General features: G+C 44.7%; 1 protein-coding gene across 2 annotated transcripts in view; it reads left to right on the top strand.

Moving 5' to 3' along the window:
* The window catches only part of STIMATE (STIM activating enhancer), a 620,507-nt gene that overhangs the window by 529,240 nt on the left and 66,857 nt on the right, over window positions 1-24,410 (top strand). Inside the window, exon 10 of one of the 2 annotated variants that reach the window (XM_069643543.1) lies at window positions 2,377-2,493. In XM_069643543.1, the coding sequence (XP_069499644.1) occupies window positions 2,377-2,493 (117 nt within the window). Of the gene's footprint in view, window positions 1-2,372; window positions 2,494-24,410 lie in introns of both variants that reach the window. The other variant, XM_069643542.1, reaches the window with a different exon arrangement.

The following is a 24,410-nucleotide window of genomic DNA, read 5'->3' as shown; positions in this document are numbered from 1 at the left end:
AGTTGATATCACATAGCTAGGTTTGTATGGCACCACTTGCCACAGAAGTCAAAGGTAGCTCCTGATCGCTGTTGGTTTCAAGCTAAGCAGGCTCCCCTTGGCTATTACCAGGAGCTAAATAGCTCCCATCTCCTGGCAATTTCAAACCCAGCATATCAGACTTTTAAAAGATAAGTATTTTGTTCATGAGCACGAACAGAGGCACAGCCCTAGGTGTCATAGTCTAACTGCAAAGTCTTTCAAATGTAAACAACATTTTCTTTTAGCTTTAACATGCAGTCGGGAGTTGCACTACTGATCGTTACGTTGGTTCATTCACATGGATTCCTGAACCCAGCATGCCCCCCTACAGAATAACCTGTTCTGTACAAGCCTTCCTTTTTGGGCCACAAAGCGTTAATCAGCAAACAGAGGTGTGCAATACTGTCTCTGCAGTTGAATCGGTCAAGTTAGTTAACAGTTCACAAGTACTTTGTAAATCGTTAACCGTTCAAAGTGGAACCTGGTGCTGCTATGCTTCCTGGTCTTGACAATGGTGTGAGTACTAAGGCAATTATTTATGTATGTATTTATTATTTATAGTTAATTTATAAGGCAACTTCTGGGAGAGCAGAAGGGAGAGTCTGTGGGGCAACAAGTGGAACAGGGGAGAGGGCCTTTTTACGTTAAGACGAGAATAGTGCGGAAGTGAGAGGGAAAGAAGGGTGCACAACTGCGGCTCCCAGGAACAACACAACGCAAGCACAAGTCAAAGGGTGCAAGGCAGCTAGGTGCATGGTGCCAATCAGTAGCATGCAAGGTGCCCCAACTCTGAAGAGCCCTAAAAGCAAGGTAGCAGGCGTGGGCAAGACACATACCAGTGTGCATAGACTGGGAAACTTAGCTGAAGTAGCCAGATGAGACAGCAAAGTGAGGGAGGTAAGGCCAGGTCCTTGTATTAAGTGGGTGCCAATGGAGGACCAAGCAAACCAGAGAGGTGATGGCTGGAACGTTTAGAATGAATCTTAAACTTCTGGCAATTGCTCTGGGCACCCCTTCAGACCATCGTGCTTCTTCTGCCAGGCCATCACAGAAAGGGGAAAGACCATATGCAAATCAGGGGCAGTCCAGCCCGAACTGCTGGGATGCATCCCTTCTGCACAGGACCACAAGCTTTCCCAGACAAGTTCCAGTCTCATTGGGCGTCATCAGTGAGGAACAGCTTGTCTCTCTGGGCCCAGCAGGCACGGCATACCCGTCCCACTCAGGGTGACAAAGCAAAACAGAGACGTGATGGCAGGAAGGTGTAGAATGAATCTTAAATCTGTGGCACTTGCTGTGGGCAACCCTCCAGACCAGTGAGCTTCTCTTGCCAAGAAATTGCAGAAAGGGCAAAGACCATATGCAAATCAGGCTTTGTCCCACCACAAAGGGGTAGTGCAACCCAAACTTCTAGGTCACAACCCTTCTGCAGGGACCACAAGCATCCCCAGATATGTTTCACCTCATTGGCCAATGGAGGACAAGCCATAAGTCAATCCCCAAAAGAGTACATTGTGCTTTGATGTCAATATCTGCCAAATTATATAAGTACCAGGACATCTCATGGCAGCTCCTAATAAGTGATGGTGCGCTGCGGGCATATGATGTCAATAATTGGCAAATGTGGGGTACCTGGTCACATGATGCCAATACCGGGGGTAATGTGTACACATTAGCCAAAACTACTAGCTTTGTCAATGCGTGTTTGTTTCTACAGTGTAGATAATTGTGAACTCTGAGATCATGAACTATGTTCATAAGCATGTCACTGGTTATTCAATATACATGTAAAAGCTGTGTTGTGAAATGTATCACTTTGCTCAGTTTTTTCCAGATCTCTCCCCCAAATCCATGTACATGGTTTAGCCCAATCCGATCCCTGCATGTGCTCTGTAATATGGGTCTATTGAATCCCAGTCGGTACCCGCAAAACCAGGAAACAGTAGAAATTCTGACGGGAACTGACTTCTGTAAAATGTTAAACGTCAATGTTATGGTGGGTTTAAATACAAAATGTAAAAACCCTCTACCTGAATTGTTTCAGTGGTGTAGAAAGGAAAGGGGCACCCAAGGCATGGGATTTCAAGCACTTCATGCATTGACTCAAAGTACAACAAGCAATGAAGACGGCCCCGCCTTGTGTAAACGGTGCAAGTCGCTGCGCGGCCCCTGCATTGCACTGCGCTTTCATAATGGAACATTTGGAAAGAATCTGGCGTGACGAGCAATGGAGGCAACGCTTCAGGGGTTATGTACGTAATGGATGCGGGCCCTTAATTTGGATGAGGTTCTGAATGTGCTCTGCTAAATGTAACTTGTTATATTAACGCTGTATTGTCAACATTTGTCAGGCAGCCCCAGTGAAGAAGAAACGCCCGCCCGTGAAAGAGGAGGACCTGAAGGGGGCCAAGAACAAGCTGTCTGCCAACCAAGAAATTAAATCCAAAACCTACCAAGTCATGAAAGAATGTGGTAAGTATGTGCTTCCTTTACCCTGTCTTATTAGCACACATACGTCATAATTCCCCTCCTCTCCACCACCCGGAATGTTTGGAATGTAGTCAACAGCTTCTGGTCCTAACTGCATCACAGATGTTCTTACTTCAGATGAGGAACTAAAATAACACAAAACATGTCTCTACATTTAAGAAAAAGAAATGCCATGTCACAGCATGCCTTCTTTTCAACTAGACACTCCTTGGGCCTCATTACGAGCATGGCGGTAGCCGTGCCTGTATGGCAGGCACGACTACCGCCATGCTCGTTAGCGTACCCGACACCCGAGATTGGGCAATAACTGGCCCATTACGAGTTGAATGGGCCGGTAATTGCCGATTCGCGGGTGGCAGTAATGCCGGGCTCCCAATCCCCATTCTGCCCCATAGGGCTGAGTGGGCGTGGGGAGCATGGTTGTACCGGCACCATTTATAACAGCGCTGGTGCAATCACGAGTTCTGCTCGCGGGTGCCGAACAGCCCGCCAGGTGAGACCTGGCAGGCTGTCAGAAACCCACGAGTAGAACTCGTAATGTGCCGGGATGGTATGAACGGTGCCTTACCGGCACTGTTCATACCGTCACCGCCAGGGTCCTAATGAGGCCCGTTATCTTGGTGAATCTTGTTTTCACTGCACCTTCAATGTGACAGGCAAAATCCTGCTAAAAGTAAAATACAGAATAATGCTTTTACTTTTGGAAGGAAAACCTGTTCACTTTAATAGTGCACCTAATGTAAGCTCATGCTAACCGTTTTTCAATTCAACCAACTTTATAATTAAAAAACTTACAAACGTATAATAATTTAAATATTACAAAAATAAAACTGCATATATTTTTTACCAATACGTTTTGCGTACTTTACTCACTATTAAATGAAAATGTTTTCTTATCCACCACACTTCCAAACACTTTGATGGTATTACCACTATATGTGAATAGCCTTGTAGACCTCCGGAGGGGTAGCTATGACTTGGGCTAATGACCGTTCCCTACCTTTTGCCAGAGGGGGTGGATAATTATCCTGCAATGATAACCCATTCCTTGGTCTATGCTAGGCAGAATAACGTGCAGTACCCTTTGGGAACACTACACATAATTAAGACTACACGTGTAAGTACAATTTCACCTTTGGTACAAGCATGTACTACACAGTGATGTGGTAGCAGTGGCTGAGCAGCCAGACTTATCTCAAGAGTAACGTGAGCAGTACAAGGGGTTACACAAAGGGTTAGTAATCACAGTGGTTCAAACAAATACGTACTCAAGGTTTCTTGGTAAAAGAATATACATTTATTTACACAGTCAGTTGGAAAACATTCCAATAGTAAGAGCAGCTCAATATCACAATCTAATATACTACACTACACAACCAATCAGTTTCTGAACAAGTTCAGCTCCCGTGAAGTGGGAGCAAAATGGCACTTCAGTTACTTTAAAAGGGGGTAAAAAGACAAGGTTAAAAGAATAATTAAAGCACAAATACTTTCAGAGGTAGGGCAAATCGTTTCAGTTCACTACAACCTGCAATTCAATTCAGTAGGCATGGCCAAAGTCAATGGTTCAGAGTCGTGGATAGGATAGCACAGTTCTGGTAGTAAATGGTTAAGTCTTTACCATGGTTTTTAGAAGTAGTTGTCAGACGAAAAGTTATATGTCGGTTTAGGGAAGGACAAGCCTTCAAAGTTGGGAAAGTTTCACAAACTTTCACCATGGCAGAAAGGATTTCTTGACCGCACTTGCACAGTACCTTTTCAGTGAAGAAGAGCTGTATCTGAGGCAGTTGTTCCTGGCAGTTCCTGTAGATCTCGCTGTTCCTGAGCTTCAGTCGTGGGGACAAGAAGGAGGATGTTAGGAAGGTCCCGCACTGCCCAAAAGCCACAGGCTTGGCAAAACGTTGGTTTAAGGTGTGAGTGCCTTAAAGACCACAAACTGGTATCCTGCTAACTGGCTAGCCGGTTTTCAACAGCACTCTGAAGAAAATTTGACCAGTATAGAGACGGTGTCCAGGTGACTTGCGAGTTGGTTGTTCCCACGAAACTCAAGAGAAGAAGTCGTCCTTGAAGGGCTTCTCTGTCGAGGGAGTTTCAGGCAATTCAGACCTGCAGCAGGGCTTCACCGGTGGATCAGGAGTTGCAGCAGTCGTCTTCCTTCAGCTCGTCTTCGGTTCTCTCGTTCCAGTGGTCGACTCTGCTTTCCAAGTTCCAGAGGCCTGCTTTTAAACATTTTTCCCCCATTCATTCCAGCCTGGCTGTCACTCACCCAGCAGGGTGGCTGTCCTTGCGGACAGCCAGCCGGCCAATCATGGCAGAGTGCATTCAGGTCTCCTAGCAGACTAAGCACAGGGAGTTTCGAGCACCTCCCTCACATCCTGTCCACTGTTACATGAGTGTTTAGACTCAGGGGATGCTGGGCAACCCCTCCAGCACTCTATAGGAAGATAGTGTGTGCTGGGTCTGTACATTTAAAAAGACTAGTAAAGTCAATTTAACTTTACATGTTTTGGGAGACAGTGGTGAGTCCCAGAGAAGGTATTTAAATCTTGGGAAGTCTGAAAGACATCCCTGTGCCACTGCACTGAAGGTGCTGTGTGACACACAAGAAAAAGATGATGCCTATGGAGTTGTTTTAAAACTCCATATCCAAAGAACACAAAAGTAAAACGCATATCAAAATACATGAAAGAGTGGTAAAAAAGGGAGGCTGGGGATCTCAAAAGGTAAGGGAAATTAGCACATTCTTGAGAATTCTCCCTAACAGCAATCCCATGTCTCCACTGGTCAGTGGGTGTGAATGCCAGTCTAACGCAGGTCGTTAGTGCAATTGTAGTTGCAAAATGTCCCTGCATCAGTGCAAAATGATCTGCCACTGGTGCACAGTTTAACTGCACTAGAACAGTATGGTGCTCTTTTTAAAATGGGCAGAGCATTAAAAGGAAGGACTAAAAGCAAGCCATTGCTTTTGTGCCTCCATTTAAAGCTCTGCCCCTTTTTCGTGCTCACGAAAGGTGGAGGAGGGCTACAGAGCGGAGATTATATCTCTGTAGTGCTGACCTACTCCGTGTTGCTTGAGTAATTTGTTTTATGCCTGCATGACATTTTTATGAAGACCCAAAACTAATGAATTCCTATGGAATCCACTTCGGTTTTGCAACTCCTCAAAACCAAGCAGATTCCATAGGAATGTATTAGTAAATACTATCTGCAAAGTGTCATTTGTAGCTGGAGTTTACTTGTTCACAAGACAGAGAGGAATAAGAAAGCTAAAAGTGAGTCGGCCTCGATTTATTCTGTCCTTTCCCCCGCAACTTTGTGAACCTTCAAACCTGCAGCAAGGGGACCCAGCAGCACTTCAGTGCGAGCATCAGTGGTCCTCTGAATACTCCCGAGGTTTATAACTAAATCAGGCTGAATGTGGAGTTTGGCCACATATGTGTCTGAGGAACTCCTAGTGAATAAATACAAACAGCAGAATAAACGAAGCAATGGAGACAGAAGAACCTATCAACTTCACAAGGTGATTTAAAGAGCCTCCAAACAAAGAAAAGATCAGGGTATCCCCAGGTAAGTGTGGTCACTATGGCTTCCAATTAGTAATATGTTAGCGTGCAATATGTACTATACAGCTGAGGCTACCCCTGCCTGCTGCAAATAAACAAAGTACTGAAAGTGTGCCTAAATCAATGCGCTTATCACAGTAATGATTCAGTTCAACAAATAACTATTTTTTTAACTAATTGCTAAGTTTTATTCCATGTGTCAAATTGGTGAACCATAAAAGTCAACTCCCCCTTGCCAACACGTGTTTCGACCATCGCAGTCTTTGTCAAGGCATTGGATGGATTGGACCCTGAGTGCCCGTGATTGGTCAGCTGTCCATTAGGGTGGGTTCAGGGTGTCCTATCTCATGCGGGTTCACAGATGTGAAACTGTCCAGATTCTACCTTGTGGTTAAAGCGCGCAGCAAGCCGAGTGTTTACATCTATAAATGCATCCCATTAGACTACGGTCCCCAAATCAATATCTCGGTGCGATCCGAATATGACGCCAAACTTCAGATAAACGTGTTGGCAAGTGTGTGTACACGCGGACATCTAGGGATGCAAATAGCTATCAGCCCCTTGTCCAGGAGCATACAGGGCTGGTTACTGCCCTGAGCAATTGCTGAGGCCTACACTTTGTCTACCTTTCTTCGGGCTTAACAGCCCAGAGTGCTCTCAACGAGAGAGTGATAGCAATATTGTTCTCTCTAAGGAATCATAAGGGGAAAATGCTTAAATGCATATATATAGCATCCATATGCTCGGATGTAAGCATATTAATCTGCAGCAGCCATGGTACGCATGTATTCATGCCACTCTTACAGGTATTGGAGAGCCCAGCCTGTGACTGTTTACAAAGTTCCGAGTGACATCATTGTCAGATAGCCTTTCCCCTATACACTCGCATAAGACCTCATGAACTCACCAGCACCCTGCGAGGAACTCACAACATGGATTTCAATCCCCAAGTTGAAGCAATGAATAACCCCCTGAAGTCAAACATCAACATACAAGTCCTAGAAAAATATTATTCTACCAGATCCAAACCATCTGCTTCCTCGTACAGGTCCCTTTCTTATAACTCTGAGGTATCATAGCCACTGCGATCCAATCATGGATGGCCTCTCGTTTCCTCTACCTCAACCCTTTCAAAACTGAAATTCTGTGCGTTCCACCGTTGCTCCCCCACCTCCTTTTTCCTCCATCTCCTTCCCTCCCTCTTTTACCCTTTTTTCCTGACTGCTCGTAAACTGGTTCTTAGATTCGACTCTGGGTTTGCCTTCCCTAATCACATATCTTCTATTGCTATGGCCTGTCATATTTACCTTTTCAACTTACACAAAATCGGCCCTTTCTTTCTTTTCATGCCACAAAACTTCTCAGCTTCTCAGCTTTCTTCTCCCAACCTGACAACTGTTCTGCTCTGCTGGTTGGACTTTGCGCATCTCATCTTACTCCTCTTCACTCTATTTTCAATTCTGGTGCCCTTCCTTTCCAGCTATCTCCTTGTTCATCACTTAATATCTCCCTTCTCTCTATTTCTCTTTTTCATTTCGACATTCGTCTTCAGTTTCACTTCCTCTCTATGTTGTTTAAATGTTACTATGGTTTAGCTCCTCCCTGTCTTTTCTCGGTCATCTCTCCCTGCATTCCGGCTCGAACTCTCCGTTCTCAGCATCTCCGTCTTCTTTTTTCTCCCAAACACTGGTGCACCGCCTCACATTTTCTTTCGTTTTCCCTTTTGGTCCCTAAATTGTGGAATGCCCTCCCTCCTGATATCAGTACTTTCTTGCTACATTTTTCGCTCGCGTCTTAAGACCCACCACCTCCTCTTATTTTCCTCTTCTTGATTTCTTTTCTTTTCATTTGTTAATTTAATGGTACCATTTTCGATTGCTATGTAAAGCGCCTTGATGAAGGCGCTCTATAAATACGAATAAAATAAAAATACGCATAGAAACATGCATGCAAGATCTCCATGTCAGCAACACACAAGGCGTCTGGACTTCTTGAAGCAGGTAGAGCATAATATGTTTTCCCATATTATTTATTCCATATACCCCACGCCACCCTACTCCTCATATGCCCTTATCCTCCTCCCTCCATATTTTTCTATGTTTTTTTAGGCAAAACATTTCCGGCAAAAAGTGCAGCAAAATAAAAACGGGCGATGGATGAACGTTGTACCAATTATAGTGTGTTCCAAATCTTCTCCGTTGGCATCCAGATACTTGTTTGTATGTCAGTAGCAAGTTCACCATCCCAACCAGTGCCTTATTGACACCTAAGGAGAAGGTGCCCATCTCCTGGGCATGAGGTCCACTTTCTGTACAATAGACAGTGTTCAGTTTCCTCCAAAACAACAGATACGTACACATTGTTGTGTGCAAATTCAACTCCCTGTAACAAACTCACAGAATGCAGGAGTCACTTGTCCTCTTTAACACATGAAGTCACTTCAAGCTAAAAATTGTCTACTCACCAAATTGGAGAAAACAAACCACACATACACACATTACATGCCATTCTACAGATCCAACATTGTTTTTCTCATCAATAGGCCTCTCACAGTCATAGACTTACTGATTAATGCTTTGATCTATGTTGCAAGCAGCAGTGTTGTGCCCCACAGAAGCCTGCTAATATGTCTGGGCTGCTGCCCAGCATTGTGTTCCTTTTCACATTGGGAGAAGTGACACTCTCAGCTTATGGCCTGTCATTGTAACAGGCCCACTAGAGAGCATAATGCAGGCCCGGGGTCAGGGCAGCAGGCCACCTCTGCTAAAAGGTGTTTAGGGAGACCTGGGGAGCAGAGAACATGCGTATTTGCTATTATCGTTTCCCAGCGGCATCCCATTGTATAAGTGGCGCACAACATGTCAAAATTTGTATTGTGTTTGATGACCTTTATTATAAGCCATAGATAACATTAATACTGCTAGAAACCCATATAGGTGTATCCCTGCATGTGTAGTTCCCACAGACCATGTCCATATATATTGATTTCTTGACCTGTGTACAACATTGAAATCTACAACACTGATAGCAAGCTGAAAGAATCAGGAAAGTGCAAAGAGCAAAAGTGCAAAATGAGAGGTAGAACTGAAGCTGACCCCTGGTATCCACCGCTAGTTCATATGTGAGCATAAAAGCCTTAGAACCAAAGCAGAGCTGTACTTGTGGGATATGAAGCCTGCAGGAAATGGCACATCATTGTTAATGTAATAGTGCGTGGACAAAATCATTCAGAAACTTGGAAGGTGGTGCAACGGATTGCCATCTGTCAAGCGTGCAGAAGCGCTGACTTTTTAAATTTTTATTAATAAATAAAATGATGTGGTTAATTCCATCTCAGAAAGGGTGATCTTCTAACCAGACCCCGCTTTGATAATCTCCATGTCAAAAGCATAGTGTACACCAGTGCACCACAGTTTACTGATCTGCAGCGCCTACTCTCTAGCGGCACAGAGCAGGTCCAGGAGTAACAGGTTCCCATTTGGCAGCCGCTGTAACAGCATAGAGGCTGCCTTTAAAGTCTGAATCTCTGTTCCAAAACCACACAGTCATGAGGAATTACTATTCTGGGAGCAGTTCAATATTTAACCATGAAGCCATACATGAGTTTAGGTTATGGTGGATAGTAATTCATACAACTATAAGTAGCCCCATCAGATTGATATCATACATGTGTCAACAATGGACACTGGAGGATTGTCCATCAGAGGAATGGTCACCAGTGGATATTCTGCCAGATTTCCTCCAGGAGCCCACTGGTGCAAAGCAAGAAAGTCTAAACTGGGTCTTTGGAGTGCCATCTGTGAGGGTGTACCAGATTGAGCTTTTTTTTTAATTGTTAATACAAAATGCTGGTAATTCTATTTAAGAAAGTGAGATCAGTTAATCAAACCTCACACTCATAATGCTCTGTAATGAAAAATGTAGTGAAAACATTTATCTCTGCCAGGACTGACACCACCAGCAGCTGCCTTGAAGTGTGGTAACAAGGCAGTTACATAGTAACATGTGCATTCCTGACAATAGACTGCTGGAACTCACAGTTCCAAGAGCCAGGAGCTGCTGTTAACCATGAGCGAAATTATACATAATTGTGTACTCTCAAGGCCTGGTGGCAGATTAATAAATAGATATAAACCGTATCTGGTTTGATATGGTGGTCTAGGGGAATATATAATTATACTGGGCCAAACCCTTTTCTCAATTTTATTGCCGCCAGCTTGGTTTCTAGTGATTCATTTAACATTCAGGGCCTTTTGTGTATCAGTCGTCTGGGGCTGTGTCTCGCCCCAAAACAAACCATTTGTATTCAGCCCTAGAAACTCCCATTTGTTCTTTCTAGAAAGACTTCCCACCTTCCCTGGATGACAGGATATCTCCAGGGCGTAAGCTCAGAACCTGTGCTTCAAAAGCAAACCCTCCCAAGACAATTTAGATGTTGCACCAGGGCGTTAATTACCAGAAACCCTTTGAAGTAGATGGGGAGGGAGAAGTCCAAGTATCCCAGAAGACAAGTTGCAGCTAACAGATGGGTTCCAACATCTTGGGATTTATTAGGCTACTCATATTACAGTCTGTCCCAAGTCCTATGCTGTGGAGGTGAATATAAAGACTTCATGTATGGAGCAAAATGATCTCTTCACCCATCTGAACAGAACAGCAGTTAGGACACTTTTTTTCTGACTGCTGTTAGGTCCTGCTGCTGCCTGAACACTGGCAACCAGGACCCTGCTCACGGGAGGTGACTGCTTCTGCCAGTGCTCCGTGGTGTTTGGAAGAACAATTACTCACCCTATATGTTGAGACCCTGAACAGGGTCCCCCAGGAACCATGTAACCAAGGAAGTGACTGCAGCTTCTTCCTGAATCTCCGAACTGCTTTGATGCCGGTTTGGGTGACTTTGACTCTTTCAAGCCCTACAAGGACCCGCCAGAGAACTGCTTTTGACTTTGGCTCTTTGTCCCACTCCAACCTTCTCTGAGTTCAATCGATGCGATGCAGAAGCTTTGCTGTATCAGCATCCAAGACACAACGTATTTTCTAGCATCCCCACCTCAGCACTCCCTGCTCCTTAACCAGGCTCTTCGGGCACAAAGCCTTTGCCACTGTTGCACCATGGCTCCCTAATGAACTGGTTGAGCCTGCTCAATGCCAAAGGTGAGTCTTCGTTTTTCTATATCTTCCAGTTTTCAAAACCTGATATTTCCTGCCTGTTTCCCAGAGCCATTTCCAAAATGCACCGTGTTGTTGTATTGTTGTAAGCATATCTTTAAACTTGAACATGGCTGCAGAATGTATTGCCTGTCTTCTGATATTCTGTGCCTTCCTTTACAGAGATGGGCTATTAGTGTTTTCAAACATTTGTATTTTTAGATAAATTAATTGCTCATATTCTTATAGAAACTTGACTGGGCATTTTATTTTTATTTTGGTACGATAATGTTATAATAGTTTGGATGCTTCTAGCTCACATCCCTCCTGAAGAACCATAAGAGGTGAAGGAGGTATACCTATCGGTTGCTGTGCCTGTTCCAGTATTATGATTGGGATAACTGCTGGATTAGTAGTCATGTGGGGCTGAGTAGCAATTGTATCCCCTACTCATCCTTGTACCCCTGCAGAGCAGTAATCATTTTACCACAAGTACACCTCCTTCACCTCGTTAAAGCGGCATGGACCGAGGTCAGGCTATACTCTTCACGAGTTCTGTGAGCCAGCAAGGATGCATCAAACCAACACTGGTACTTTGGACCAACATAACGGAAATTTCCAATCAAGGGTCTATAAAAAAGAGGAGTCTTTAAATGAACTAAAAGTATGAGCACACTGTTAAATTACTAACAACCCACCCCTGTAAAGAAATACACAATATATACAGACATTTTGATGTTAGAGCCACGCTGGGCCTGAACAGAAGGGTTTGAAGGCAACTGACTTTACAGCAAAGTTCAAGTCAAAGCTATGTTTCCTAAATAAAGGTATGGAGTGGGTTTTCTATTGTCAGTAAGACCCTTAAAATAAGGCATGAGGAACAAAACCAGTACAATATTATTTGAAATCTTCTTCTGGGGCTCAATAGCATTGTGTCAATATTCTTGCTCATTCTGCGATGTGGCTACCACATCAACAAATGGCAATCGGTTTGAGACTCAAAGAATGCTTGGAAACATGTGATGTGGAGATCCTCTCGGTTTGACAGCTTAGACAAGTCTCGACCTGTTGATTCAACTGTGGTAGTGAGTTGGTTCAACTGGATCCAAAGACGTGGTGAAGTTCGACAGCGATGATCTGATCAAAGGCTCTGGAGAAAAGGCAGACAGGGTCGAGTCAATAGCTGTTAGGAAAGATTTCGTAATTGTGGGTAATTTTCCTTCCATGTGGCAACCCCTAAACTTTTTGCTGTTGTTTTTCACCATGATCTAGACTTTGCCAGAGAAGTGCAGCCTTCTGCCGCACTCCTCTGGGCATTCGCTCCATTCTTACGGGGAAACTGACATGCCCTTAAGACAGTCAGTACCGGAAAACGCTGTTTTCCGTAGTTTCTTTATCATGTTGCAGCTTTCGTGCAACATGACACAAGAGGGCACTGTAAGCTAAGTTACTGCTCTCTTGGGTCTCTAGTTTTCTACAGGCCCTAGATACTCTGTTTGGATTGTAAATGATCGGTGCAAGTGAATCACGGACGGGAATGGTGGCAGCGATCGTTTCTTGTGTTTTTGAGCTCCTTTTGGCATTGTAAGCGCGTTTCTCGCGCTTAGCCCAAAATGGTGGCATGGCTCCCAAAATGGCCAGACCACGAGGCTCCTTTGTCCTGTCCGCTGACTGTCTTGCCCCCTTCACCTTCCCCAGGTCGAGCGGACCCGGGGCCTTCCTTATTTGGGCATGTACTTTCCCGCGAAACACAGATGCTTTTGCGGGCTTCTACAGGCCTTGTGTGTGCCTCCAGGATGTGGGCTGGGATGTCTGGTCCCAATACACATCCTGGATGCCAGAGAGTCTATTGTGGTGTGAATGCCTGGGACCACCGTGGTCCGTGATAGGTCCACGTATGGTGTGAGTGTTTGATGAGCGGATCTCCCATTGGGTCCCCTCCGTTTTGGTGCGAAGGGAACCGTGGATAAGAGGGGGCTGGAAACGCCACTACCAGGTCGATCTCCTGAGTTCTCACGAACAAAGGAATACAGGAGCCAAGTATCCTGCAACCACAAGGCTGAACCGAGGAATCGCTGGTGACCCGCTGAAGGACTGCTCCTCTGCACTGCTGTCGCTTTGTGAAACCCTTTCTATCTCTGATCGAACCAGAAGGCCTGTACTGGTACTTCGACCCTTGGAATAGCAGGGACAGCTATTCTCGGCATCCTGCATGTAAGCCTTCGCAAGTGTCTCTGGGCCATTCAGCAGACTGACCAGCCTACCCAGGAGTCTTGCTCTGTAACCGCCGTCAGGTTGTGATGTATTTCGAGTCCTTGTCACTCTCACACGATTCGTACACTTGGCATTCCCAGGTCTGAAGTGAGTAGTGTACATTTGGCTGAGATACACACGGCCGCTCTGCTGCCCTGCTGTGGTAACAAACTGTGCGGGTTCACTGCGTTTGGAACGCCCTCAACTCAACTCTGCTGCTGCAGAATCTACACGACGACAAGACGTCCCCTGCTCCCCTGAACCTGCCAGCACTGAAACTGGCGCAGAGAAACCTGGGTCTGCTTGCATCGGGGACCGGTGAGTAGCATAGCTAGGAACTGGTCGCCCTCCTGCAGGAGCCCATAGCTTTTCCCCGCTGTGTCAAACAGCACGTCTTTCGGTACTCGCGCTCTGCTTCTGCCCACAGTGGAGGCTGCGCTTGAGTCGCGGAGCTCTGTTCATCTTCATTTATTCACCGAACTGAACTGCCTGACTCCCCTTTTTGCCCGTTGGCACCAGCGTGTGCAGGTACTTTTGAGCACAAGGCTCCAATCTTCGTAGGGCTTGGACTTCCTTTTAGTAAGATGCCTCTGAAGGCGGACTGGGTCTAATCATTATTTCGCACTGCCTGTTGTCCTCCCCTTCTAGGTGGACTACACATTTTGTGCATCTAACGCTTTAGACTTGTTTGTATTTGTATATATATTGTATTGGTTTGGTATGTATTGGTTTACTAGAGTTTCATTGTGATTTCTCGCTACGGTCATTGTTGCAAAGGCCTTGGAATAAATGTGTATATATGTTTAATATAACACCTGTTTGGAGTAATTTGTAAGTGTCCTTGCTTTGTGTGCTCATTGCGGGCTTTCAGTCACCCTCACCCATCTTGAGACCTAGTCTTGACCGCCGTGATCGCTACCCTGATTGGTCTGGCTTATCCAGAGGTTACCTTGTTCCAAGTAATTAGGTTGGCCTTCTGAACCTCTGCGCCTCCAGGACAGAGTTCAGAAATCCGTCTTAACAATAGCTCAAAGCAAATTGTAGCAGTTTGAAAAGTGAAGTAGCTGCGATGGGTCTTGAAAGGGGTTTGAAGCGGGAAACAGCCATAATGCTCATTCTGACCCTGGAATGCTGTAAGACCCTGTCCTCGGTCTCAGAGAAATGGTGCATCCTTCTTCTACCCTTCCAAGACACGACGTTTGCCAGAGAAAACGTGCAGGTGTTTCACTTCCAATGGACAGAGTCCTGGGTACCAGTGTTTCAGCATCAGGCAGGCTTTCCAGCAGAGGTCACTGCAAATGTCCACCTGCAATAGGTGGGAGCAATAAGTTGCTCCTTCGTTGGAAAATGTTATGAAGTAAACTCTCCATGGCTCTGATTAAGTTTTCGATGTGCGTTACTTTATTCAGTTGCTTCTACCGCTATAGAGTATGCCCATATAAAGTATCAAGAGCCACCGGGTACCCACCACACAGGCTTCATTCTTCCACACGCTTTGGGTAGAACATCTGGTTGAATACTTTCCACTCATTCCACACTCTTACTTTTTCCAATGTTGACATCATACACATTCCCATTCAAGTACATATACAAAACAACTCCTTATCTTCACCTAATGGCACAGGACTTTGGGCAGACTGATACAGTTCCAGTGAAATCCTTCTTCTTGACTCCAATGATGGTCCAACTAATGGGGGTTCTGCTCTATTATCTGGCAATTTTGACACAATGTATTGGCGCATTTGAAGCCTTCTGTGAATGGCCAAACTCAGCCGGTTATAACAAGAATGTTGCATTCTGATGTCAGCTTCCAGAGTACCTGTTCTGCAGAAAGTTGGAACGGGGCTCAGGAAGGAGGGGGGCCATAACATGTCCAAGATGGCGGCACCCTTCCCCCAGGGACAGATCATTTCTCCAGCGACAAATCATGCTTGTAAGTTCTACTATCTATCCTACATTCCCTCTAAGGCCACCCTGATCAAAGAGACTTCTGTAGTTTTCCCATATATGACTTCCCTATTGTGTTGGAAGAGCTTGCTTTGAATCAATGACTCCCACCCTACCCAGTGGGGGTATGTTCTTCTGGGAAGGTGGCAAGCCTTCAGTGGCACAGAATAAAGCTGTGAGAGCCGTAGTTAATAGAAAGACACCAGATGGTTTTGGCAATCTGTAACTGTATTTCCTTATGGGTCACTATACGAACATTGTCATAGCTTTATATTTATACTTGCCAAACTTCCTGCAGGCCTTGGGGATACACAGCTATATGTAATTTGAAGCATGGGTGCCCACTGTTAAGGGCAGCCAAATGATGTTTATTTTATTTATTGAGTATTTATAATGCACCTATACAGCAAATGGTGTTTCAAGGCGTAAGATGTTGAAACAGTTTGAATTCTAAAACTCTCTTTCATTAATGCACATGTTATTCTGGGGCTGCCGTATTTCCAAGCCACGTGGCAGTTGCTGGGATATGAGCAAAGTGTACACATGTGCTGTACCATTTCATCATGGAAAATTGAGAAATTGTGGCATAATTAGCATCAGAGCAAGAGCAACATTGCTAACGTTTTACAGCCTGGTTCCCAAGGTATCTGGCTGGCTGTGTCTGCTACACATTAACTGTTCATGCTAATATGTATCAGACTCATTTCTGGCTGAGCCACACATATGCACATTTGCAGTATGTGTCTAGCAATGCATCCATCAATATTTAAATTCCTGCTTGTGAGGAAATGCCACCTGCCAAAGGTGTGGATGCCCAGGCTTTATTGATTTCTATTAACCAATACAATAATGCTTGTAATTTAATCTAAAGAAAGGTGGCCCACTAACCATGCCCCCCTTTCATAAGCTTCAAGACAAAAGCATAACATACACCTGTGCCTTGCAGCATCAGTCTCCTGATATGCATTGCCTGCTCGCCAGAGACACAAAGCAAGTTCAAGGGTCACAGGTGTCCTTTTGACAGCTGCTGTGACAGCCAGGTTATTTCAGCCCAAAGGCTGCCTTTAAAATCTGTACCTCTGTTCACACCCCCATAGGCATGAGGAATAAGTATTCTGGTGACATCTTAAAATTTTAACATAAACCCATAACCGAGTTTAGGGCATGATGGATAGTAATTCACATAACCATACACATCCACACCTGATGTATTTCATACATGTGTGAGCACTGTGAGCCGAGCTGAGCTGTGGAACAGCTACTTATAATCTAGTCACACAGTGTAGCCAATCCACTAGCAGAGCAAGAGGCTCAATGAATGTGCCTCTTCTTTGATCCTTTGTGGAGTCGGGTAACAGCTCCCTACAGGGAGGGAGCCCCTCAGCAGGGTTTGTCCTGGGAAACCTACACAAAAGGACTAGTCTCACACCAGGGTGTTGCATACCAAAGTGTCTTTGATGATATGGGTCTGAGAATGAGGTGGGGTTAGTATAGACAGATAGAGCTTACCATAGTTGGAGGAGGCTTCCACTATCTTCTTTTTCTCTGTATCTCTCTTTCCTTCCTGTCCCCTCAACCTCCTTAGCATAAAGCATTTTGGGTATTATAACAGAATGCAAAGACCACTAGTCTCAAAAACAGGGATTCGACCCTTTAAAGCAGGTTTGCTTTTTTCCAATTACCTATGGACTTTGCCTATTAAAGAGGAGGTCTCCCACTCCTTCACTGATTCATCTCTGGACTTGAATAATTCGATGGACCCTGTTGAGAGAGCAGTTCTTTACAAAGTCTTCCATTTGTGTGGTGAATACAGGTAGTCCAAGGCAGAGGCAAGCACTGCTCCCTAACCATACAGAGGGCACATTGGAGGGGTGACCTGCTGCTGGAGCCTCCCTGTCGGCTACACTTGTACTTACAACCTCACTGGAGGCAAAGGACTCCTGAAGGGTATGCCAGAATCTCCCGTGCTCGGGAGAAAGAGAGCAAGGACATAGCTGGTCCCTGAGCCAGTGCACTGGAACTCACTGCACTATGAGAACCAAGACAGCCAGGATCACCATGTTTTTCTATGAAACCACTTCAAGCTCTGATTCAAACTTGTTCAACACAGTCATACCAACAGGTTCCTCCGGAGTGGCATTTGGCACTGTGCCACACATTTGAACCAGTTCACCACTGCACTACATCAGTGGAGCACGTTCTTACCTGGGCTCGAACTTGAACCTCATTGCTGAAACTGCCATGCTCAAAACACTTTTCGAACTGCCAGCCTCCTCATTGCCAATCCTCATTAAGGGTCTAGCCGACCCTGGAGGCCTTATCGCACCGCAACCTTCGAATGCCACATCAAACCAACTGGCTCGAACTCCACATCCATTCACCAGTATCTTCTCCATTGAACTCACTGTTGAATGGTCCTTGGGGTCCTCACAAGCTGCACTTCTACAAACAGCACTTTGAACCGGGACGAACTTCAGCTCAACACCTGCTCTCTGTCTGGAACGATGCAACTGCCGCTATCAAGCCTAGTTCGCACTGCTCACACAGCACTGAGAAGCCTCTTTTCACGCTGTCGAAATGCTAAGAACAGCAGAAATGTATTATTGACTGATAACTACCCCATGGTCAATCTTCGGGTATTAGAGACTAGTAAAATCACCTTTAATCCCTTCTTCAGACAACAACATTTCTTTTTTAAGAACATTGTGGTTATTGATTGCCTTTCACCCCCTATTTCATTACCCAGAGTGCTGTATCTCTTGCCTATTCTGTGTTCGTTCCACAGGGGTGGGGTTTGTAGTGTATTCTATTCATTTATATGTGCATACAGTGTGTTTAATTAAAGCATACATGCATTTGTATAGAACCTTGATTGGACATACCTTCATTTTTCTTTATTTTGGACTGTGGTACATTGCTGTTTGGATTGCTACTGTTTCACATTGACACCCCTCTTGAGAGAATAGCCTGCACCCGGCCCATGTTGCCACAAAAGGCGAAGGAGTTATATCTCTTACTGTGCCTGATTCACCTTTATTGATTTGTAGAAGCGAGAGGGCTGAGTAGGCGCTTTAGTAACTACTCATTCTTGTACTCCAGCAGGGCAGAAGATATTTTGTCACATTGCTTGATATGGCCATGCATAACATTCGCATAGGTCACTGTGAACACTGTGGATTTACTGCCTCAACATGATTTCACTTTCTGAATGCTGCTGAACGACCACAGAGCAGCTACCTAGTACCCCAAGGTACATTACATAATGTGAGTTAAACTGAAGTTGTGTGTTGATTTGTGTGGGTGTGTGAGGTGGGGGATGTATTTTTGTGCATATGTATGTGTGGGCTTGTCTGCGTGTGAGTGAATGTAGAGCTACCTGACAGGTGGTGGAAGTTGTACCTGGCAGCTCCTAACAAATTCCAGGTAGTGTGTGCAAGTCGGTTTGTAAAAAATAACAAAACGTAACTGAAGCAAAAGTGGAATGGCAAAGTTGAAAATGGCATGACATTTTTCTTTAGGCATGTGAAACTGGAGAAGTATTTTTTGGGGTACTGCAGTTACTGGCATAACAATACACTTTAATCAAGCAATGTGAAACTGGTATAGCATTGTTGAATATACCCCAACAACTAGCAGGGGAAATGTGAAACTACCTTGGTAATGCCTGAAATGACATGGCAAACAAGCTGTGTTGCACAATGTAGTGTGTGTGTGATAGGGCTAAGGTGAAGTGAGATTTGTAAATGACCAATTAATGCTGAGGTATTACTGAAAATCAGGTGGTCACCATTTGCAGGGGGATTTGTGTTTGTAGTATAAGGTGGTGGGAGATTGGATGTCTGCCTCTCTCTGTATAAATATCTGTATGGCCATCACATGCTCAGATTCCAATCTGATCTGTCTGCCATATCTGGTTTGGCTCCATCCACGTGTTCTGCCTCTTTGTATCTTGCGCTTTTTCTGTGCCCCATTTCTATTGGCAAGTCTCTGCCTGCACTGCCAGTCTCCTTCTCCGTCAATCGACCAATGAAGCGAGTGTCAGTTGCTGCTTTTGCCGCCACTTTCATTCCCCCTCCCACTCCAGCCACTGACTTGCACACTGACACAGCCCTTGCTAACCTTCACCTCTCCATCTCCAACACTTTGGACATCATTGCCCCTGTCGTGAGGATCTGCATGAAGCCTGCCTCCAAACGCAACTTCAGGTATGGCTCTGACCTAACCTATCTGAAATGCAAGTGCAGAGCTGCTGAGCAAAAGTGGGAGGCTTCAAGCACATTCTCTGACAGACTGGCCTGCAGCCTGCTCCAAAGGCAATATAGACTCTCCATCCGCTCGAAGAAGAAGACCTATATCCAAGCCTGCACCTCTGGAGCCACTAACAACATGACTGAACTGTTCAAAACCTACAAGGACCTCACCAATGCTACTGCAGTCTCCACTTCTCCTCTGCCATCCCCGACCCTCTGAGTGCAATGGCCTCTCAATTCATAACCAAAACTCAGAACATCCTGTCCTCACTCTCCGCTACACCTCTCCCATATCGCTCACCCACTCCCAGGCCTCCCTGGTCCCCCCTCGCCCCTTCCCTCCTACTTGCCTCTTTTTCACCCATATCACCGGATGAGGCCTCTAGACAAGTCCTCTCTATGAAAGTCTCTTCTTTCTTTTTAGCAGGTGCTGCCCTGCTCCTTCAGAACTATCAAGGACAACATTGCCTCCCATGCTACAGCCATGGCTGATTTCTGCAATCACTCCTTTGCCACAGGTTCCTTCCTGCTACTCCTCAAGCACTTCCTTGTGCACCCTCTCCACAAAAAGCCTTCTTCTGAGCACTCCTGCCCGGCTAACTACCGCTCTATCTCCATTACCCCCTTCCGAGGCAAACTCCTGGAGAAGCCGTCATCTCCCAGCAGATCCACCACACTGAATCTATTGGTTATCTCCAAAATCACCAGTCTGGCTTTAGAGCATCCAGAGACACAGAAACTGCTCTCCTGAACACCCATGAAGACAAGCTCTCTAATCTTGATTCCAACTTTCCTTCTGTTCTCATCCTTCTTGACCTTTACTCTGACTTTAATATGGTCAATTATGGCACCCTTATAAATCGGCTCTGTAATACCTCTGGCATCACAGACCTGGCACTGGACTGTTGACCTCCTTTCTCTCTGACCGATCATTGAAGGTTCAACTGGGTCCTTTTCTCTCCCTCCTCCATCATGCTTTCCACCTGTTGGCATCCCTCAGGGCTCTATCCTCTCACTGTGACTCTTCAATATTTGCCCCTCTATCCCATTGGATTCTGCCTTCTCTCCTCACTTCCAGTGTAATTCCGGCAACACACAGCTCTCCTTCTAGCTTCCTTCCACTGCCTCCTCTTCTTCCTCTCTCATTCCTGACTGGCTGACTGCTATTCAGGCAGGCTGTGCTGCTAACAATATCTGCCTTAATGCCAGTAAGACTGAGATCCTTCTCATTGGGACCCCAGCTCCCTCCTTCCCTCCTACTCTCTGCCCACCCTCCATAGCCCCCTCCCCTCATCTTCTTGTGAGTCAAAAAAACATGGTGTCATATTTGACTCCCCTCTCTTCTTATCTCCTCACATAACAGACCTTACCAAGAAGGGCAACTTTCGGCTGCACCTCCTCAGAGGAATTCTCTCTTTCCTCACCTTCCCCTAGAAACTCAATGTCTCCAGAGCGCTAGTCCTCTCTAGACTGGTCTATTGTATCAGCCTCTTCCTCAATCTGCCTAAATCCTCCCTTTGCCCCCTTCAACTAATTCAGAATAGAACTGCAAGACTTATCCCTGGCCCCAATCTCTCCAGCCCTAAAACCACTGGCTCCCAGTTACTGTGAGGATCAAGTTCAAGACCCTCTGCATCATCCACAAGGCTTGCTGGGGCCTGGTACCCTGCTACATCCAACTCTATCTCTCTAATGTAAATTATTTCAACCCGGCACTCCACCTAAGTCAATGCCTAGCATGTGATGCACAGCTGGAACCCTTAATTAGTTATTTATGTCTATAAGTTATTTTATTTCTGAATGATGTACCCTTATATCACGCCCCTCTCTTTGAATCCCCCCGGTCTCACTGAACCAGGAAGCAGGCTGTTTTGCAAAGTTAAAAGGATTTATTTTAGGTATTTCACAATATATATATCACACTATTTAATATTTATACAAGGATCACCAATGGGGTGATGTCACAACAACTCTCTTTAATCACATCGAGTAATAATAGGAAAAATAATGCAGCATAGAATAATACTTTGTGTGGGTTCAATCAAAATCCAATGTGATTACTCTTTCCCCCTGCACACTACTCAATCCCCCAATATGCAGTACAAGCAGATGGAAGGAGAGAAAACAGGTTTCAGGAATACACGCTCAATAAATACAGTAACGATCCCAATTTCCCCCCAGCAAACAAAGAGAAAAACAGGAATGGTTGTAAACGGGTCAAATGGTTATGAATATGGCTTTGAATGGAATGGTAAAAACACTGAAAATTGATTTAATTCACTAAAATTGTTTCAATACTAGTGGGAGCCGCTTTGTATGGTTTCAGACAAACACTTGCAATGATTATTGAGTAACTAACAGGTGGAAAACTTAATTCTGAGGTCAGATGCAATGAACAGATAATTCACACGTGATGGAATTGAGCCAAAAGGAAAATTTGCGGCAAACCTTTCTAGAAGGAGTTGGGATGCGGTTTATGTGTTAGCTTCAATTTGACACTTACATTTCGTTTCTAGCATACAGAGTGCGAAGTTATGAAGGTTTATGTGGAGGTCGGATTTTTTCAGAAAGAGTCAAAATTTGCAAAAGAAAGATGCGCTTTAAAATTATAAACAGGTTTCTTTACACTAGGGAGACTATGAAGCCACAAACTACACGACAGCACAGCCACCAACCCAGCGACGCCTCTGGATGGTTTTTGCCCACCGAGACGCTTGCCTTTTCCTCAGAAAATATATTAGCGCAAAGATGATTTTAACACTACTATTACCAAATGACTATAGGGATGAGAGAAAGATTCAGGTAAGACAAAAGATTTTCTACAATGCAGTTCTGGATATAATAGAATGGGTTTGGATAGGATTACTTATGGATAAGATATTTGCTAAGGACAATCCTATGCTATGGATACTCACTACCGCTGTTTGGAATGGACCTGTCAGAGATCTGGTCAGGAAGACTTTCTGAACAGGAATTCAGCTAGCACACCGGACTGGACTCAAGGCGCTCTGGTTCTGCACTCAGCACGGCACACTGGACACTGCACGGTGGGACTGGACTGGATCTGACGGGTTGGATCCGGTTCTCAGCTATCTGGTCACAGCTCTGCTCTACTGGATGGAATCTCTGGATTCTGTCAAGAATTCTTAGCAAGAAAGCAGCAACAGCACATCGAGGCTGTTCTTTTTGGTTCCCCTTGGAGGTCTGGGGTCAAATCTGATTTCAGGATTTTAAAAGGCCAAGCAGCGAATGGTACAGCTTTGGAAGTGGGCCTTTCTGCTTTCAAAATTCTGGAGTCTGGAGTCTTGGATATGGATTTCTCTTGCAAAGTGCTCTGCCAGCAATCGGATGGTGGGTGAATGTGTGAGTCTCTCTAGGTCCTAAACTGTCTCTATTTATGTATTTTCTAATGGGGTGGGTATGCTGAATTATGCTAGGTATACCCCTAGGGATTCTATTGGTTAGGGTATTTCCTCTCCCCTGATTTGAGAAGAAAACAGAGTGTCATGATGACGCTGTATTTTATGATCCCGGGAGAACCTCCCCATGGTTTCTGCACATGAAATCTATTTTTCATACAAGACATATTTACAATTTTACAAACTTGCTAGCAATAGCATATTGATATCACAGATTTGGTGGAGCAAGTATTCATCCCAGCCCCATCTCAGTGAGGGCTTGGGTCTAGATTTGGCAATTTTTCACACTTTTGGTCTGGTACCCCATGTCAGATTTGTACACATTTTTACACATATGTGCACATGATATCTGGGCAAAATCATGTGAAGTTTCATGTTTTTGGCATCACCACAATTGCTACAAAACAACACATTCTGTACTCTTGTCCCTGAACATAGCACAGAGTTCTGAGTAGTTTTTAAATGTGACCAGAATTTTCATATTAACAATCCTGTATTTTACAAATGTTTACAATTTTGCACAGTCCTCTGTCAGTTCTTTTCTAAAATATACTTTTTTGTGCCATAAATGTCTGTCCCGCCCCTAACGTTTCGGTGGGTCAAGAGCAATCCCTGTCTCTTCCCTCTGGCAGGAGTTTCTGTTGACACTTGCATCTGCATATTCTTTTCAGTCCAGGGAGTTCTTTGTCTCTCTCTGTTGCAACAAGCCAAAATCTCCTCCCCTCTCCATTAACACCTGAATGGGAGTTCCTGGGGCAGAGAGCAGAAGGGATGCCTTTTGTTTGGGATATGCTGTGGAATTTGCTTTGAAGTTCGTTGGCTGGTATCAGTTTACTTTAAAACCCATCTTGTTTCAATTTGTCTTTGATAAAATAAACTTACATTTTCAAAATAGGCAAACCGATCTCTAATTCCAGTCTTTTTAAACATAGAGATTAAATAGTTGCAGCCTATATTGTTTTTGATAGCAAGTCACTTAATTTCAACTATGTGATTTTAACTGCACAAGTTTAAGCTTCCAGTTTAATTAAATGACTGCTTTCATACAGGCGGCCGACGGTACTGCGCCCACATTTTACAGATTTTCACAGACAAGCACACTTTTTAATGTTGATATTCTTGTGATGGAATCTGCTTTTCCTGTGTGCTTATGTGGATTCTTGAAATAAAGTGACGGGTAACACCCAGCAAGGTGGTTGGATATTTTCTGATGCTTGGAAACATTATTTTGTAATTTCAGCAACCAAGGAAAAATCGATTTCAGAGCACTTCTGGGTTTCCTTGCAATGAAGCACTGCCTTTCATGTAGTTTCCATTTT

Source organism: Ambystoma mexicanum, chromosome 2p (genome assembly GCF_040938575.1).
Source record: "Ambystoma mexicanum isolate Mex_15411 chromosome 2p, UKY_AmexF1_1, whole genome shotgun sequence".
Classification (NCBI taxonomy): domain Eukaryota; kingdom Metazoa; phylum Chordata; class Amphibia; order Caudata; family Ambystomatidae; genus Ambystoma; species Ambystoma mexicanum.
This window is presented reverse-complemented; position numbering and strand designations above follow the sequence as displayed.